At 35.1% G+C, this 16,748-nt stretch overlaps 1 protein-coding gene and 1 long non-coding RNA gene across 4 annotated transcripts; both read right to left on the reverse strand.

The window, feature by feature from the left end:
* Positions 1-1,988: 1,988 nt before the first annotated feature.
* LOC110940129 (E3 ubiquitin ligase PARAQUAT TOLERANCE 3) lies at positions 1,989-7,808 on the reverse strand. 2 transcript variants are annotated; one of them, XM_022181687.2, is made up of 14 exons: positions 7,448-7,808; positions 7,193-7,277; positions 6,158-6,210; positions 5,992-6,073; positions 5,757-5,887; positions 5,461-5,631; positions 4,549-4,722; positions 4,405-4,449; positions 4,063-4,107; positions 3,931-3,971; positions 3,746-3,836; positions 3,480-3,681; positions 3,279-3,392; positions 1,989-2,767 (listed from the first exon to the last, which is right to left on the reverse strand). In XM_022181687.2, exons 1-14 carry the CDS (start codon positions 7,623-7,625, stop codon positions 2,299-2,301), a joined length of 1,881 nt encoding a protein of 626 aa, XP_022037379.1. In that variant the 5' UTR covers positions 7,626-7,808; the 3' UTR covers positions 1,989-2,298. The 2 variants fall into 2 exon arrangements, with proteins under 2 accessions (XP_022037379.1, XP_022037378.1); XM_022181686.2 differs by having other exon boundaries at positions 2,033-2,767; positions 4,405-4,722; positions 7,448-7,804.
* A 2,644-nt stretch (positions 7,809-10,452) lies between these two features.
* Positions 10,453-14,395, reverse strand: LOC110940128. 2 transcript variants are annotated; one of them, XR_002592857.2, is made up of 6 exons: positions 14,080-14,394; positions 13,404-13,482; positions 13,187-13,328; positions 12,948-13,022; positions 10,811-11,568; positions 10,453-10,636 (listed from the first exon to the last, which is right to left on the reverse strand). It is a non-coding gene; the product is annotated as an uncharacterized LOC110940128 (long non-coding RNA). The 2 variants fall into 2 exon arrangements; XR_002592854.2 differs by lacking the exon at positions 13,187-13,328 and having other exon boundaries at positions 14,080-14,395.
* Between the last annotated feature and the right edge of the window lie 2,353 nt (positions 14,396-16,748).

Consider the following 16,748-nt stretch of genomic DNA (forward strand, 5'->3'; position numbering starts at 1 on the left):
ATTGGGTTCGTCACGGTACCGCAACGGTAATGTCACTAGCTATAGCCTACGATACCAAATAAAATACCCGATTTTGAAGTGGTAACTTTTGTAGAATAGTAACCAAGTTTTAAAAGTGTTCAAATTAGGTCGCTCAAGTTTCAAAAGTGTTCCAATCAGGTCAGACCGTGGGGTATGGTGGGGCGTGGGTTGAGGGCATGGTGCGACACGTGGACTCTGGGGCACCCAATACCAAAAGCCAATTTCAAAGGGGTATGGTGGGGCGTGGGGCACCCAAGACCAAAAGCCAATTTCAAAGGGGTATGGTGAGGCGTGGAAAAAAACCAATTTCAAAGGGGTAGTGTTCTTGGCCAATGAGGTTCCGCCATGTCATGTGGGTAGCCCCGCCCAACGCCGGGCTGAAACCCCCACCCAAGGGGCCACACCCAAACCCAAGCCCACCCGGGGTGGTGACGTGGGCGTTTGTACCCAACCCCCGCCCCATACCCCATAGTCTCACTCAACATTCATTTTTCATTAATGAGGAGTTTTCATCCATTTCATAGGTAACCATGGTTTATGTGGATTTTTGATTATTTTGTCCCTTTTATTTGATGCTAACGTCTAGTGATGACATGGATTTTAACTTGTTTTTTTTTATTTTTAATGTAATTAAAGTGTTTTTAATTTTAATAAATATAATTTCATATATAAAAATAATCCGACCCAAGCATCTTATGCTCCATTTTTTTCTTGACACATGGAAAAAAGGACATGACTCGATTTGAATGTTAAGTTATTTAATTGGGACAAAAACGATACGAATGACCTAATTAGAACACTTTTAAAACATGGTTACGATACGGCTATGTTCTAAAAAAATTCTACACCAAAACGTTCAAAAAAAAAAACGATTGCGCATTCCATTTTTTAAATTAAAGAGTGAAAAAAAGAAAAAAAAACTTGAACCAACTCATTGCAATCAAAAGGCAACTTTTTTTTTGTGATGAAAGTGTGAAAACCAAAAAGGTGGGAGAAAGTGTAAAAACTAAAAACTTTCGTGTAGCACTTGAGTTGTATTTTAATACTAATAAAAAAAATAAAATTATAATTAATTAATAATTAATAAAATAATAATAATTTGACCATTTAGAAACGAAAACAAAAGGTGAGTCTGCAGCTTCACAAAAAGATATGGTTTTCATTTGACATCCACAAAAAGGACCATGCATTGTTTAGAAAATAAAGAAGAAAAAATCAGGATTTTGTAGCTTACTAGTAGGGGCGTGAAAGTCAAACACGAGGCATAATGCACAATTCACGGGTTTGGGTTTAGTTTAAATAAGTCCGACAAACATGTGAGCAAGCTTTGCTAAACAAATCTGTTCAGATCAACCTAGCAAGTTTGCGTTTTATTACTTAAAAAACGTGTCTTACATCATATCTTAAACACGTTGGCTATTATATACCAAATTTAAAAGTTAACAGAAAATGAGTGTCATGTTTTAGTTTAAACTTAATTTCTTTACACACATGTGTATATTTGGTTGTAAATTCATAATATTAGAGAATGCAAAACAAAAATGAAAAAATCAAGTTAAACGAATCATGTTCGTCAACCCGTGAATACATGTAATGTTCGGATCATGTGTTTGACACGGTTTTGTGTCGGATTCGACTTGACCCCTACTTGCCACAAGTAGCCAGTTTAACTGTTCACAATGGTTAAAGACTACAATCTGATGCCCTTTTCTGTTCTTGATATAAAAGCTAATTCAAAATTTGAGGATTAAAAAACTGGTTGACTCATGTTTGAAACAAGGATTATGACGATAGGAAAGAAAGTATTAAGACGTTTAAGTTAAAACATACCTCATTCGGGATTTCAATAAGTCTTCAGAATGTTTGACCAGCAAGTATAAGTATCCCATATGAAAGAATTTGCTCATCCGCACTTCATAGTCAAGAATACGAAGATTACTTGGATCAACTTCAATCTGTCATTAAAGTTTTTTTTTTTTTTTTTTTTTGGTGAAGACATCAAGAGCATTAGTTAACAAAAAGTTAAAAAAAGCCAGTGATGACTTTAATATCCAACAGCTGACATCACTATCTGTACCAACAAAGAAAAGCAAACCAAAACAAAACAAGATTAAAGCTAAATGTGCCTCCTCTGTCTAGATAGTTATATTGGTCGACACAACTAACCGTTTATATAGTTGTATAAACTATAATATAAGATTATAGACTATAATAACTACTTACCAAAACCAAGTTGATACAAAACATATTTACCAGTTTGTTGTTCTACCGCCTTCTTTACCTCCTTTTGTGATGATCATACAACTCATCATCAACGGGCTTCTTTTTGTCCCTATCATCCATCCGTCTCCTTTTAGCAAGTTTCCCTTCTTTTGTTTGATGACGGCTACAACTAGAATCACTGTCTGACTGTTCCCTGCTGCTGGTATGACGCCTTCTAGAACTTTCATGATACTTTTTATGCCTCCCTTCGTCATACCTATAGTCGCCGCTATGCACGTCCTCTACTCCCGAAGTGGATCTATCTGTATGACTATGATACGATCCGTGAGACCGTTTTTCGTATCTTGTGTGACCAGATCTCAAACTTTGATGGTTCTTTTGCAGCCGCCGCTCATGGCTATCCTCTGATGTACTCAGAGCCTTTCCCCTATCTCTATGAGATTTATGTTTAGACGATCTTTCTGGCTCATAGTAGTCATGGCGGTTATGGAGGCCGTTATCTTCATAATCAGAAGACCGTTGTCTAGCAGAAAAGAACCCTTATTAGTCTAAAAAAATCTCTTATTTGACCCGAATAACACTATTACATCATTATAAAAGAGTAAAATGCCATTTTTGTCCCTGAGGTTTGGCCAGTTTTGCGACTTTCGTCCAAAGGTTTGTTTTTCCGCATCTAAAAGGTTTGAAATCTTGCTATTTTCATCTGGCTCGTTAACTCCATCCATTTTTCTCTGTTAAGTCAGGGGTTTTTTCGTCTTTTTTGCTAACTTACAGGGCAATTCGGGCTTCTTCCCTTTATGTGAAACAACCGAATACCCCTGGAAAAGACCGAATTGCCCTTTAAGTTGACAAAAAAGGCGGAAATACCCCAGCCAGGCTTAACAGAGAAAATGGATGGAGTTAACATGCCGGATGAAAATAGCAAGATTTCAAACCTTTTGGATCAAGATGTGGAAAAACAAACCTTTAGACAAAACTTGCAAAACTGGCCAAACCTCAGGGACGAAAATGGCATTTCTCTTAAAAGAATATACCTCTTTTCATGGGAATATTTTACACGGTTATCACTGTTTTCATGCTCAAAATTCTCCCAATGTCTAAGGGGTTGTTCCGCTCTCGGTGCCAGGCCTCCCATCCTTGTAATTCCACTGCAAGATTGTTCATAGTGCAGATTTAGATACTTCAATATTGAAAATAATAATACAAGAAACAGAAATTGCATATAATAACGTCACCTAGGAACAGGTAAGCTGCCATAAGTAGATGGGGCATAAGGTGGAACCCCGTAAGGTGTGGAGGGGACCATAGTGGCTGCATTAAACGGCACCATCCCCGGGTTTCCATACATATTCATGTAAGGATTGACGTGATGGAAGGCAGCGGGGTTCCAGTAAGGCATTGCATAACCAGGCATGCCTCCTTGAAACATATGATCTCCTGAAATTCACACAAATTGATCACAAAATGATCTAAAGAATTTATCAGAAAGCATAACTTTTACCTGTGTTAAACATTGGGCATTGAGCAGAAGCCATAGGGCAGTCTCTTATAAAATGGCCTGGAGAGTCACACATGAAACAAGTACGGACCGCCTGATCTCAACAAAATAAGGTGTTCACATCAGATAAACGAGTAGTTTTTAGGAATGTGGATTTCTCCACCTGTTAAATATATGAAAGAATATACCTTCTTGTTTCGATTATCCACTGCATAACTTCGATCTCCACCTGAAAATTTAAAAAAAAAAATTAAAAACAGGTTTGAGATTAAAAAACAGTACACAGTGTGAGGTAGTGATATCCTTGAGCGGATTTTTACCTCCGGAATTAACCCACGGTCCCTTTTTCCTGCTGGTGGAGTCAGCTGGATGGGAAAAGCAACCAAAGATATATCAAATTTGATAATAGATAGCAAATGAATTTAAAACAATATAATTCTCTATGTGGAAAGATAAGATTACACGTCTGACTCCTGAGTCATGTAGGTTACTTTTGGAAACTTAAAAAAAGAATTAAAATTGTGTTGGTTGTAAATTGAAAAGACGGTCACCGGATCAAACTGTAACATATTATATTTATACGATATTTTGATACCAAAAGTATGCTAATAAGTCATTGTTTTGAAATTGCAGGCATACAAGGATTGAGGAACGAAAAGTACCTTCATCAGGCATGCAAACTTGAGGCATAACAGGCTGGTTTTCACCTTGAGAATCCACAGAACGTGTCAAATCGTTATCTCTACCTCCATTACTATCTTTAAGTAAACGACTAGAGTTCAGGAGGTCAATTGCACATGATTTACCAGTATCAAATCTTGTACCCTCCAAGAAAACGTTTTTCCTATTTAGCGATTCATAAACAGAATCTGCCATATTCTGATTCGATCCTTTATCCATTGCGGATGTAGAATAAATCATGTCCAGTTTCCTTTTAGTGACAGTGGAAACCTCTTTCCCCTGAATACCAGATTCTCCATCTGAAACAACGGATCAAATAATAAGGAAACTAAATCAATCTGTGATCTACTTTGGCTAGAATATATCAAAAGTAGAGGTGAGCAGAAAACCAAAAAAAAAAAACCGATTTAACCGAACCAAAAAAAACCGAACTGCACAAAAAACCGAAAAAAAACAAACAAACCAAAATTTACGGTTTGGTTACGCTTTTACATTTTTTGAAAACCGAAAAAAATCCGAACTGAACCGAATCATCTAAAAAATCATTTTTTAATGTTTGTTATATATTGATTTAGGAATTATTAGTTTTATTCTTGAATGTTAAGTATTTATAATAAAAACATTAACACATTTATCTATCTTTGAAATGATTTATCCATTGCCTACAAGAAATAACAAAATTTAACATATGAATTAAATGAATTTCAAAGTATTATAAAGAAACATGTATTAATAAAAACTTTGGAGAAACATAAAAGTAGAGTAGAAGGTTAGATTTATGTGAACAATATTAATTAAAAAGGTTAAATATAATACCTTAAATGTAAACGTCTAAGAAAGATTCTTGGATCATGGATTATACTTTCTATTTTTGAATCCTATGTAATTTTGTTACAAAAACGGAAAAACCGAACCCAACCGTTGCTAAAACCGAAACCGAACAGATTTCAATAGCCGAAAACCAAACATTTCGGTTACGGTTTTACCATAAAACCAAACAAAACCAAACCGTGCACACCCTAATCAAAAGGTCTCACCTGGGACATATTTCTGCAGATTGGTTTCGGGAGCAGCGTCAAGAATCTGAGATTCAAGAAAATGCTCAATGGCATGCCTAAGGGATAAGTTCGGTAGCAAGTGCTCAACCCTGTACTTGGTAGAAGAACATTTAGGGCACCTAGCCGTCTGTGGAAGTACTTCACAGATGCCTGCGCACACACAAAAATAAATGTCAAATATGTATGCACATACATGTCAGTGTGAATATATATACAGAGAGAGAAAGAGAGTGGACTTCGCTTATTAGTTATTAACATCAAACTTAAGGGCTTACATTTTTTACAAAAGCTGTGCTGACAACAGGGTATCATAACAGCCTCCTTGAAATATGTGATGCAAATCGGACATCTTAGTTCCGATGGTAAGTCAACTTTTTGCAAATCAATGCCCTTCGCACTAGCCACTCTATATGTCAGGTCAAAATATGGAAAAGAAACAACCAAAAGGTTTAGATAGCATGGAAAAATCAACTATGAGAAGCTAAAAAGATCATCAGACACAAAATTTACTTTTCCAATTTTATGTGTTCACGGTCTTCGGTTGTGAGATTCTTCTCTATAACTATTTCTTCTGGTTTATTGTGATCCATAGCTGCAATTCGAAATAGTTAGAACTGTAGAACCACCCATCAGAAAAATAATGATTAGTGGGGTAGTAGCTTTAAATGTTATTCACCTTTTGGAACATCCTCACTAAGCTCACTCGCTTCAAGCTTATGATGTATTAACCTGGACAAAACAAAATATCAAATGCCCAGTTCAAGGCCAGAACCAAAGATAGATGAACTATAAGTTATTCAACATTGCTGGAAAATAAAAGCTGTTGGCCCCTCTGAAATAAAAGCCCTATAAAAGTAAACAATTCGACTAAAAGATGGAAAATTGCTAAAATCTTAAGAGTTTAAAAGAGCACCTTAATGTTATTATACTAACTGATAGGTGTGTCTGGTCTATTAACCTATTACTCTCTTATTCTACGTTTAAAAGATATTCTAACAGAATAATATATGGAGTATACGTATATCAATAGGAAATGAGGATGGACAGGGGTAAGAACACAACCTACATTAACTGAACGGGCAACCTAGAGATCATCCATCTATTTCTTCCTTAAATAACCTATTCCACACATCTTGATACCATAAACTACTTGTAACGTTCCATTTATAGAAAAGAAAACTCTGTAAAATACTGTTAATTGCAATGCAGTGCTTGAAAAAAACATTTATTACCTCCGTCTACAGTGCAAAATGTGTATATAATTAATAAAAAACACTATATGACCACAGAATTCATTAGTGTTATTTACGTTCTTCAGGGTGATTGGAGCGTAATGTGTACATGAGAACTGACATGAAATCCTTCAGTCATACATATATTACAATAGCATGCATGTGCGTGTAACTAAAAGACTGCGCAGTGTACATAATAGTAGTTGCCATCCTTCTATCAAATGTATCCACCATCCTTCTACACTGCAAGACGGGAAGCTATCTATGTTGTCCGCTAAGACTAGTTAAATACGGTGACAATCCCACAGCTTTCCATAATTAACTAAAAGCATCACAAAAACCACTCCTAACACACCAAATATTTTAAAAAAAATCCTTATGCAATAACTCATCAATATATCATATTTCATAAACCTAACAGATACATTAAAATAACTCATAAAACATATCCTATTCAATTAAAATCAAATAACACTTACATAGCTGAAGGCACAGGCTCTGCTGGAACCCGCTTTATGATCACACTGGAGCCGCTAGGTATCCTGAACTCTTCATCATCATACTCTAATAACACACAACAACAATAACAATCAAAAAACAAATCAGATTCATTGACACATAAACACAAACACCTTGTAAGCATGAAAAGATTACAAAATACAACTTAAAGTTCATTCAATTGTAAACACAAAGCATATAATAACCGAATACAATTAGAAATTATTGAAATTAACCTTGACCGGTGAGATTATCGAAGAATACGAGATCGAAATCTTTGTGACATACGCCTTTTAGCTTATTTTGGCTTAGAATTTTAGATCTGAGTTCTCGCACCGATATGTAGGGTTTACCACCGTCGATTTCGATTGTATCGAAGTTGACGGAGCTTCTGAATTTGAATCTGATAGACATGATTCGATTTTATGGTTCCGATTGTATCGATTTCGATTGGATTTGGTGAAATTTTTGTGTAGGTTTTGAGCTGAGATTGTAGAAAAGGGGAACGAGAGAGATGAATTTACACAGTCGAAACTTCAAACCATGCGTGAGGAGAGAGGAGATGAGAGAGTGTGCAAGTCACGTGACATGTGCAACATTTGGCACGCCAAACACATAGGGCCTTAAATGTTTTTTTTTTTTGGGTGCATGTTAGGGTAAGAATTGAAAAAATCCTAAGGAATTATACTTTAAGTGTTTGGTTTAGTTCGGTTCGATTTTACTTGGTTTGGCTTGGTTTGATTCGGTTTAAGTGGAAAGTAGAAATTGAGTATATATATATAGGGAGCCGCTAGAATGAGAACCACCTCGAGTTGTAAGAACCGCGAGAACTACACCCCACGGAGCGCCGTTCGCCATGATTTTTTTTTACAAGTAGATGTGTATATTATAAACACAGCCGTAAAAAATCATGGCAAACGGCGCTCCGTGGGGTGTAGTTTTTTACACCACAAGTTTGGTGAAAAAAAAAAGAAAAAAGAAAAAAATTAAAAAACACCAAACTTGTGGTGTAAAAAACTACACCCCACGGAGCGCCGTTCGCCATGATTTTTTACGACTGTGTTTATAATACACACATCTACTTGTAAAAAAAAAAATCATGGCGAACGGCGCTCCGTGGGGTGTAGTTCTCGCGGTTCTTACAACTCGGGGTGGTTCTCATTCTAGCAGCCCCCTATATATATATATATATATATATATATATATATATATATATATATATATATATATATATATATATATATATATATATATATATATATAGAGAGAGAGAGAGAGAGAGAGAGAGAAAGTATAATGTACTTCAGGGCTTAACCTACATTAACATACATGACAAAAAATATAACGTGCGTTATTATCATAGAACGTGCGTGATTATAGTCCCATGCGTGATTATGTGGTCCCATGCGTGATTATGTGGTCCCATGTGGTCCCATGCGTGATTATACCCCTGATCCAACGGTTACCATTGTCTCCTACGTGATGTATGATAAGATTTTTTGTATGTTAACCTTACTATATATATATATGTCAATTTTTGTAATAATATAACAATGATATGATATGATACTTTTCACTCGAGTGAAAAGTGAAACTATATCTTATGGTTTGATCATCATGTAATGGCAAGATAAGGAAGGAGTAAATAGAAAAAAAAAAAAAAGTTGTGGTAAACAAGAAGGTGTTACCAAAATAAAACTGAAGTCATTCTACGAATGAAACAATGTACTAGCGGTATGCAAAAAAAATCTGAATCCGAACCTGAATTTCCCGAAACAGCCGAAAATCGGATGTTTGAATTTTTCGAATTCAGATTTGTAATGTTATAAACCAGACATTTTAGGCCCAACCCAATACTTATGGGTTTTAGGGTTTACACTTGTGTTTATCTATATATTGTAATGTTGAATAGAATGAATGATAATAATTCAGTTTTATCTTTATTTCTCTTGGGTTTTTTCTCACGTTATTAGGACATTGCTCTAACCATTTCCATTACTTCTTCTCTAAACATATCGAATCAAACATTTTTCACGTCTTCATCTATCTATTCGTACAAGATGATAAAAATACATTAAAAAATTAACATGTAGATCCTTGAACAGCCTGTTGTGTTTTCTCCACCAATGACGAAAACCGTCACCACTGCAAAGCACGCGTTCAAGAATCCTAGGGTGCCAGAAATCATGGAATGAATTCATATATCCCATTGGATTATATTCATGAATAAATGGATTCATGTAGGAGTTTATCTTAGACCATGTGTAGTGGGGCGTGATTTTTAAAAAAAATTGAAAAATAACGCCCTAAAACGCCCCCACTACCATTACATGGGGCGTTATTTTGCAAAAATTTTGAAAAAAAAGGGTTCCGGCGTTTTGAAGAAAACGCCCAAACTTTTGCATGGGCTGACACTCCAACTTTGATGGACCAATAGAAAGGGACCAAGTGGGCTGACACTCCAACTTTTGCATATGATTGTGTACGCCACTTTTGATTTCCTTTTTTTTTTTTTTAATGATTGAATGGGGGTTATGGCATAATGCCCCACTACACCACTTTTGCTATAATGCCCCCTTGCTGACTAGGACGCCACGTGTCGTATAATGCCCCATGATGTAGGCATTATAAGGTTCTACCACTACACATGGTCTTAGAAGGGCATAAAGATAGATTTTCCGAGAAAACCCACTACACGTGATTGAGGGTGTACTTTTAATTAATCTTTTCATCATTATGCTATTATGATGATTTATTTCGTCATTTCATATGGTGAAACTGTATTGGACTAGTAACTTCTGGTTACTCACCATATCTGACTTCATGTGATTTATTTTGTGTAATATATTAGTTTGAAAAACCATTGAATTTTGAATACGGTCTTCAAGCCATATTGTCATATGCAATTTCGAGAAATTCAATATCCTCTTTCTTTGTCATCATTCCAATGTGATGAGTGTTTATCCAAATAGACTTGAGCCTTAGTAACTCTCCTGAGGATATACTAAAATATGAGGCCTTATTGGTTATAAAGTTTGATATCAACGGGTATGATGCCGATGCTCTTCCAAAACATTTAGTATGTTAACCAAACTAGTGGGAATGTCCGCGCGTTGCCACGGGAAGTTATGTTGTTTGACGCATAATGGTGGATTTCATGTAATTTATTTACAAGACCAATTTGCTAAGGCAATTGATACATCAATTCACAAACAATTGAGTATAAACCAAAGAAGTAAGATAAGAAAAACAACAATATAAGAGATAGGAGACTAACTACATTATGGATACGTAAATCATTAGAAGACTACATATCATGTTCTAAAAACGAACACCCCAAAATGTAAAATGATGATCTTTACCAGCATCGGATACAAGTTATAAAATAGAGAGAACTGCGATCCTTATCAAATTGCTAAGATGATCTGTATTTTGATTAGAAAGAAAAAGGTATTATTTATTCCAAGATTGTACATGTAGATATTACTGGTGATCAATATCACATTATCAAAGAGAAGATTCCAAACAGTTATCTCTATAGATTTAAAATGAAGACAATAAATAAATGATAACTTAAAGATGAGTTAGTTAATGTTCACCCGAATTGCTATAATCATTTTGTTTGTATGATGTCATTCATCATCAAAGTGCTGTCCACCACATAAGCAGTTTCATACTGCAACAAAATAAAAGATAAATCATGAAGTGGGAGTTTGAGAGAATAAAAAAAAAAGCATGGTAGGAAATAGAGATAGTATCCTATCACAATATGTGGGTACAAGGTTTGGCCTTTACGGTTACGGATAGGAGGATCCGGAGTAACAACAACCAATGTATGAGGTTGGTTAGACTGCATAAACAAAGAGAGATTAAAACTTAGAGATATTTTTTCAGAATATATATTATTACCGGAAGAAACGTGGTACAGGGAGATCCATGATATAACCGTAGGTAAGACAAAAACATGGCCTTTTTTACCAGTAACAGTTATTTTAGGGATAATATATGTGGAGGCTAAACAAGTACTCAACTTTTTTCATTCAGGCAATCCATATATTGAAGCTCCTCGATAGATCACCAACCTAAGGAAGAACATGAACCTTAGTTGAAGGTCGATCCTGCACATAACCAGAACGTGTAAATGATCATAAAAAACATAAAATAAAGTCATATTTTAAGTATCTAAAAATGATAAATCACAGCGTGAAGTTGCCAATGTTCTGTCATCAGCTCGGAAATAGGTGTTAGCCTGGGTACCATGGATCCCAGCAGTAACCTGTCTTCAACCTTGGTCACCCGCTAGGTGAGGGTCTAGTGTGTCAGATGCTTTGCCCATCTTTTTTGTTAAGGTGCCATCCTTTTTGTTTCGACAAATGAAAAAATGTATGTTGTTAGTGGGAGTAAAGGGTGGATATACAAAAGTATGCTGCTACTATTTGAAATGATCCATAGTTACATAGCAGTTGCCAGCACTGAGTCAACAAGATGATTAAAAGACACCCAACGTATAAGATGATTAGAACCGCTAGATTGTTTTCGTTAAAAAAACGCTTGACTATTGTTCTTGAAATGGTTTCTATAATCTTATTAAACAGTAGTTAGATGGTACAGTTAAAAAACGGCACAGAAGAGTGTTGACACTATAATCTTATTTTGTACATGTTTGTGTTATTTGGGTATCCGGGGATTAAGGGTTGGGGCAGGTGGTTTTGGTGGTATTTTCATCTCAAACAGCATCTTGGAATAGAAGTCATCAAACGATCAATTGAGGAATACACCGTGATGTTGCTGGTTCTTAATTGTGCTAAGAGAGTTGAGACCTGGTTACATCACTTGGTTAATTTGATATGGTCCAGGCTGAATATTATGATCATGATTCATAAGGGGAAGGATCGAAAGACTGCTGCAGTTATATTTCAAACAATGAGGCTGCTGCTGTTCAAGACCCCCGTTCGGAATGTTCGGGGCTGCCTACCAGCCGTTAAAGATTGGTATGTATCCGCTTTATATGGGACGTGGCTTTCAAATGAGCAGGTTGCCGGGTCAAAATTGTTGCAGTATCTGTTGATGACCCACAGCCTGCGTTTGGCTGATGTTGATGAAGCCCAAACCTGGCTGATGTTTGTAAATCCCGGGCCCAGTCTCGTCTATTTGGGCTATGGAGTTCAAGTTGATCTCGGTATCAAGGCCTAGTGCTGGGGTTTATACAAGGAAGCATGGCAAAGTGAAGACTAAAGCCCATTACTTCGTTATGGGTCTGACAAACAAATGCTCGTGGACGGCCCATCTAGGGGTTAACTTGATCTCAGGTGCCATTATGTTTTTTTGGCGTTTAGTTGCTGGTATGATGATAAAGAAAGTGGTTTTCGACAGATTTTTCGCTGAGAAAAAAACATGTAAGGAAATATAAATACCAATTAGCTTATGTAGACAACAGTCAAAACAGAAACAAGTTTCATCAATTTTATATCATTTTCATCCCTAAGGTTTGGCCACTTTTGCGATTTTTCGCATATGGGTCCTCGTGGTTTCAAAATCTTGTCATTTTCATCCCTGAGGGCCAAACCTCGAGGGTCGAAAGTCGCAATAAATTGCCAAACCTCATAGATGAAAATGGTATGATTTTGAAACGACGAGGACCCAGATGCAAAAAACAAACCTTTGGATGAAAGTCGCAAAGTGGCCAAACTTCAGGGATGGAAATGATAATTTACTCATTTGAAAAAGAAAAATTACCTTCCTGAAGCAATAACCACCCGATCTACAGAAAGTAGGAATTCACGAGCAAGAGCTTTACCAAGCCCTCTAGTACTGCAAAAAACAATTATGAAGTTGCGATAAACACTTTGCTATGATCAAATAATCAGATTTGAACATTTCCAATCAATTAACATGACACTTGATCTCAAACCAACTATCATTCTTGTATTATAAACTAAAATTTTATGGTTTAGAACATAATGAAAGACGGGTACTTTCCGGGAATTACAACATTTCGAGGATCGGCTCGGCTAACTTCGTCTAAAACCATGTTTGAACCAATCATGATTCCAATGATAATACCACCAACCCAACTATACCAAATCATTCATTTGACCATCTCCACCTTCAGTCAACCTTTTGGGGGCTAATTAGTTAATATTGGTTAAAAATAGAATCTTTAGCAACTAAAAGTTTTGATCATTTGCTTACCTGACAGACTGAATCCAATCAACAAGATCACTCCAGTGCTCATCATGGTCACAATATATCTCCCAACATGAAGAACAATCTACACATTATCAAATAGAAACATAACTAAAAGGGTACTCCATAACAACATCAGATCATATAAAAAATATAAATACAACAGTATTATAAAGAATATTTGCAAAACACCTAATTATAACACATTCTATGCAACTATTTCATCAAAGATTTTTGTATTTTACCAAGAAACCAAATTCTAAATTTGGGTTTTAAGCACAACTTCAGGATATATAATAAATGAAAATAAAGATTCAAACTTTGGCCATTAATGAAGTTTACAAAATCCCTAATTACATATTACACATAAATGAACAACATTTTAAAAAATATTTGCAAAATCCCTGATCATAAACACAATCTATCCTACTAACTCAACAAAAAAAATATATATATATATACTTTAACACGAAACCTAATTCTAAAAATTGGGTTTTAAACACAAACTTTAACCATTAATAAAGTTTTGCAAAATCCCTGATTATGATAGAATATTAGCAAAATCCCTAATTATAACACATTTTATTGTGGAGTATATTGTGAGAAATGATTCTAATCTATCCACATACTTGATCAGCAAACCACAAAAAATTTGATACGATCTAACAATAATCAAATTCACCTGACCAAATCGCCTGCTAGGGCATCTGATGCAGTGATTCTCTGCCGCAATATCCGAACCCTGTGACAGTTGGCGCGACAACTATGATGCCGGAGTGAATAAATTCCTCCTTCCATCAAGAAAAGGATCGACTCGATGAAGGTTGTGATTTAGAAACGGCACTGCTCTCTCTGTCTTCTCTGGTTCTTTCTGTCTTCTCTGAATATGCAAATGGATGGCAAGAGGACGAACTTTGGAATTCCTAACTCCTCTTCCGTTTGATTGTGAGGGACGACTATTAAGTTTCTTTGAGGGCAAAGAAGTAATGGATTTGGGGTTGTGAGTATGGGGTGTAGCTAGAATTTACTATTATACCCCGTCTTAAACTTTTATATTCTTTATAATTATAATTTTATCCTTACAAAACAAGCATTCAGTTATTGTACATATTGCATAAAATGATGGACGCCATGTAAAATTACATGTATGTACATCACTTTTCCTTTTTATAATAGTATAGATATAGATATAGATAGACTTGATATTTATCGTTCTCTAAGAACTACTAAATTATAATACTAAATATGACTCTAGGTTTCATTCGTACTTTATTATTTGTATAAACAAAATTTAATTAATTTGTTAAGCCTATATCAAAATGTTACAGCAACATGCAATAGTAATAGGGCAATCAGAATTAATTATAGCCTCAACATAGATTAAAACTTAAAAAAATTAATTAATGAAGCAATCAAAATTAATTATTAATTTCCCAATAAATTAAAATCTATCATGTAAGACTAGGTCAAAATTAAATCCACATATGCAAGAATTCTTAACGGTTCCTCTGGCGGTTTCATCAAAGCCTCTTATTCCAAAATCAAGAAACTTCTTTTATTTTTATTTTTTTTAATTAAAAGATCAGTATAGTTTTATTATTGGGATGCATATCTTATTCAAGATTTATTTCACATGGTAATTCTGGATGTATTAGATTTGTATTCATCTTCTTCACTTTTTGTTTCTAGTTTCTAATTTACATAATCTTTATGGCCGGAAACCCAAAGTTAAATCCCAGTCTTAGGGGGAGACAAGATAATGAAAGACTGGTAACACAAGAAATTATGGAATGCATCATCATTATTGAATATAGACCCTTGAAGTGGTCAATATAGAAGTCCAAAAGAGCGTGAATTTGTAAATAACAGCAAATGAAATACGATATGCATTCACAAACACAGACAGAGTGACAAATTCACATATACCAGCACTTAACTCTGCTGCTTGAATTCAAGTAATCAAAGTGCCATATTAGAAAAAGTGGGAAGTAAACTCGGTTCCAATATATAAAACCCACAAATACGAAGAGAGCAGAGTAACGATGTTGGTGTAATCCTAGAAGAGGTTGCATATAAAAACCTCAAGAGAGGTTGCTGATAAAATCCTCGAATAGATTAACAAAATCCTGGAAGATATTAATGAAGCCCCAGAAGAGGATAATAGAGTTCTAGAATGAAACAAATATGAGATCTCCATGAATTATGTACAAAATGAGTACAATATGGAACCATAATGAAACACATGTAAAATAATATATTTCGATATGCTATAGCAACAAATGTAATCAATGAAAAAGATTACGTACAGAAAACTGTGTAAGAGCGTATGCACAGAAATAGCCAAAATGGCTAGATGACTTAATGGTTAAATAAATTTCGCTCGACAAACTAAATGTTTTCGAACCTGCACTTCGAACACCCATAGACGTCAAACCAGTAGGTTATAAATGGGTGTCTTAAAATAAAAAGAAACGTAAAGAATGAGATTTTGTGATAAAAGGCATGACTTTTAACGTGAAAGATTTTTTCCTAAATCCCTGCAGTTGATTATGAGGAAACGTATATCCCTGTAGTGGATGCGATAATCTTTAAACGTTTAAGTGGCCTCACAATCTCAGAATAACTTCAGATAAAACTTTGTTTTCATTACCGCATACTTATATGTGACAATTGAAATGACATATATGAAAATCCCTGAAGGAATAGAATAAAAAATGCTCGAAGCATTATAATACAACTATCCCATGTGTGTGTTATAAATCTCAGAGAGTTTTATACAGTTTCGAGAAAATTGGTCGTATGTGGTACTATTGACTCAGTTAATACTATGAAACCAAGGGATATAGGTTTGATAAAGTGAGCCACATTTATTTATTAAAATGTCTCTCTTAAAGTTTATATAATCGCAGTTTACAGTAATAATGTAAACATCATCGAGTGGAGCTGTAGAACTAGAGATAAAATTTTGAAAGACCTTAACGCAACGTAGTTATTCTCAATCTATAGTTCGAGTATATGATTAATATTTGCTCATAAATCAAACTACATCAAAAAGATGTTGATGAAACTAAACGTGGATAGAGCTTGTCAATTAAGTGCACTAATGATTGGCCCATCGATTAACATAGAAAACTATTCTTGCAATCCCCAAGAAGAGGATGAAGAAGTATTTGGTCTAGAAGTACCATACTTAATTGTGATCGGACATTGATGTTTCTTGCAAACATGAGAACGTCTAATATTACATTCTAGTTAAATGTATTAGCAAGATAAAGTTTTAATCTAATATGTTGCACTCTTTTTCCCTTCACTAAGTTTTTCCCATTGGGTTTTCTTAGTAAGGTTTTTAAC

Source organism: Helianthus annuus, chromosome 5 (genome assembly GCF_002127325.2).
Source record: "Helianthus annuus cultivar XRQ/B chromosome 5, HanXRQr2.0-SUNRISE, whole genome shotgun sequence".
Classification (NCBI taxonomy): domain Eukaryota; kingdom Viridiplantae; phylum Streptophyta; class Magnoliopsida; order Asterales; family Asteraceae; genus Helianthus; species Helianthus annuus.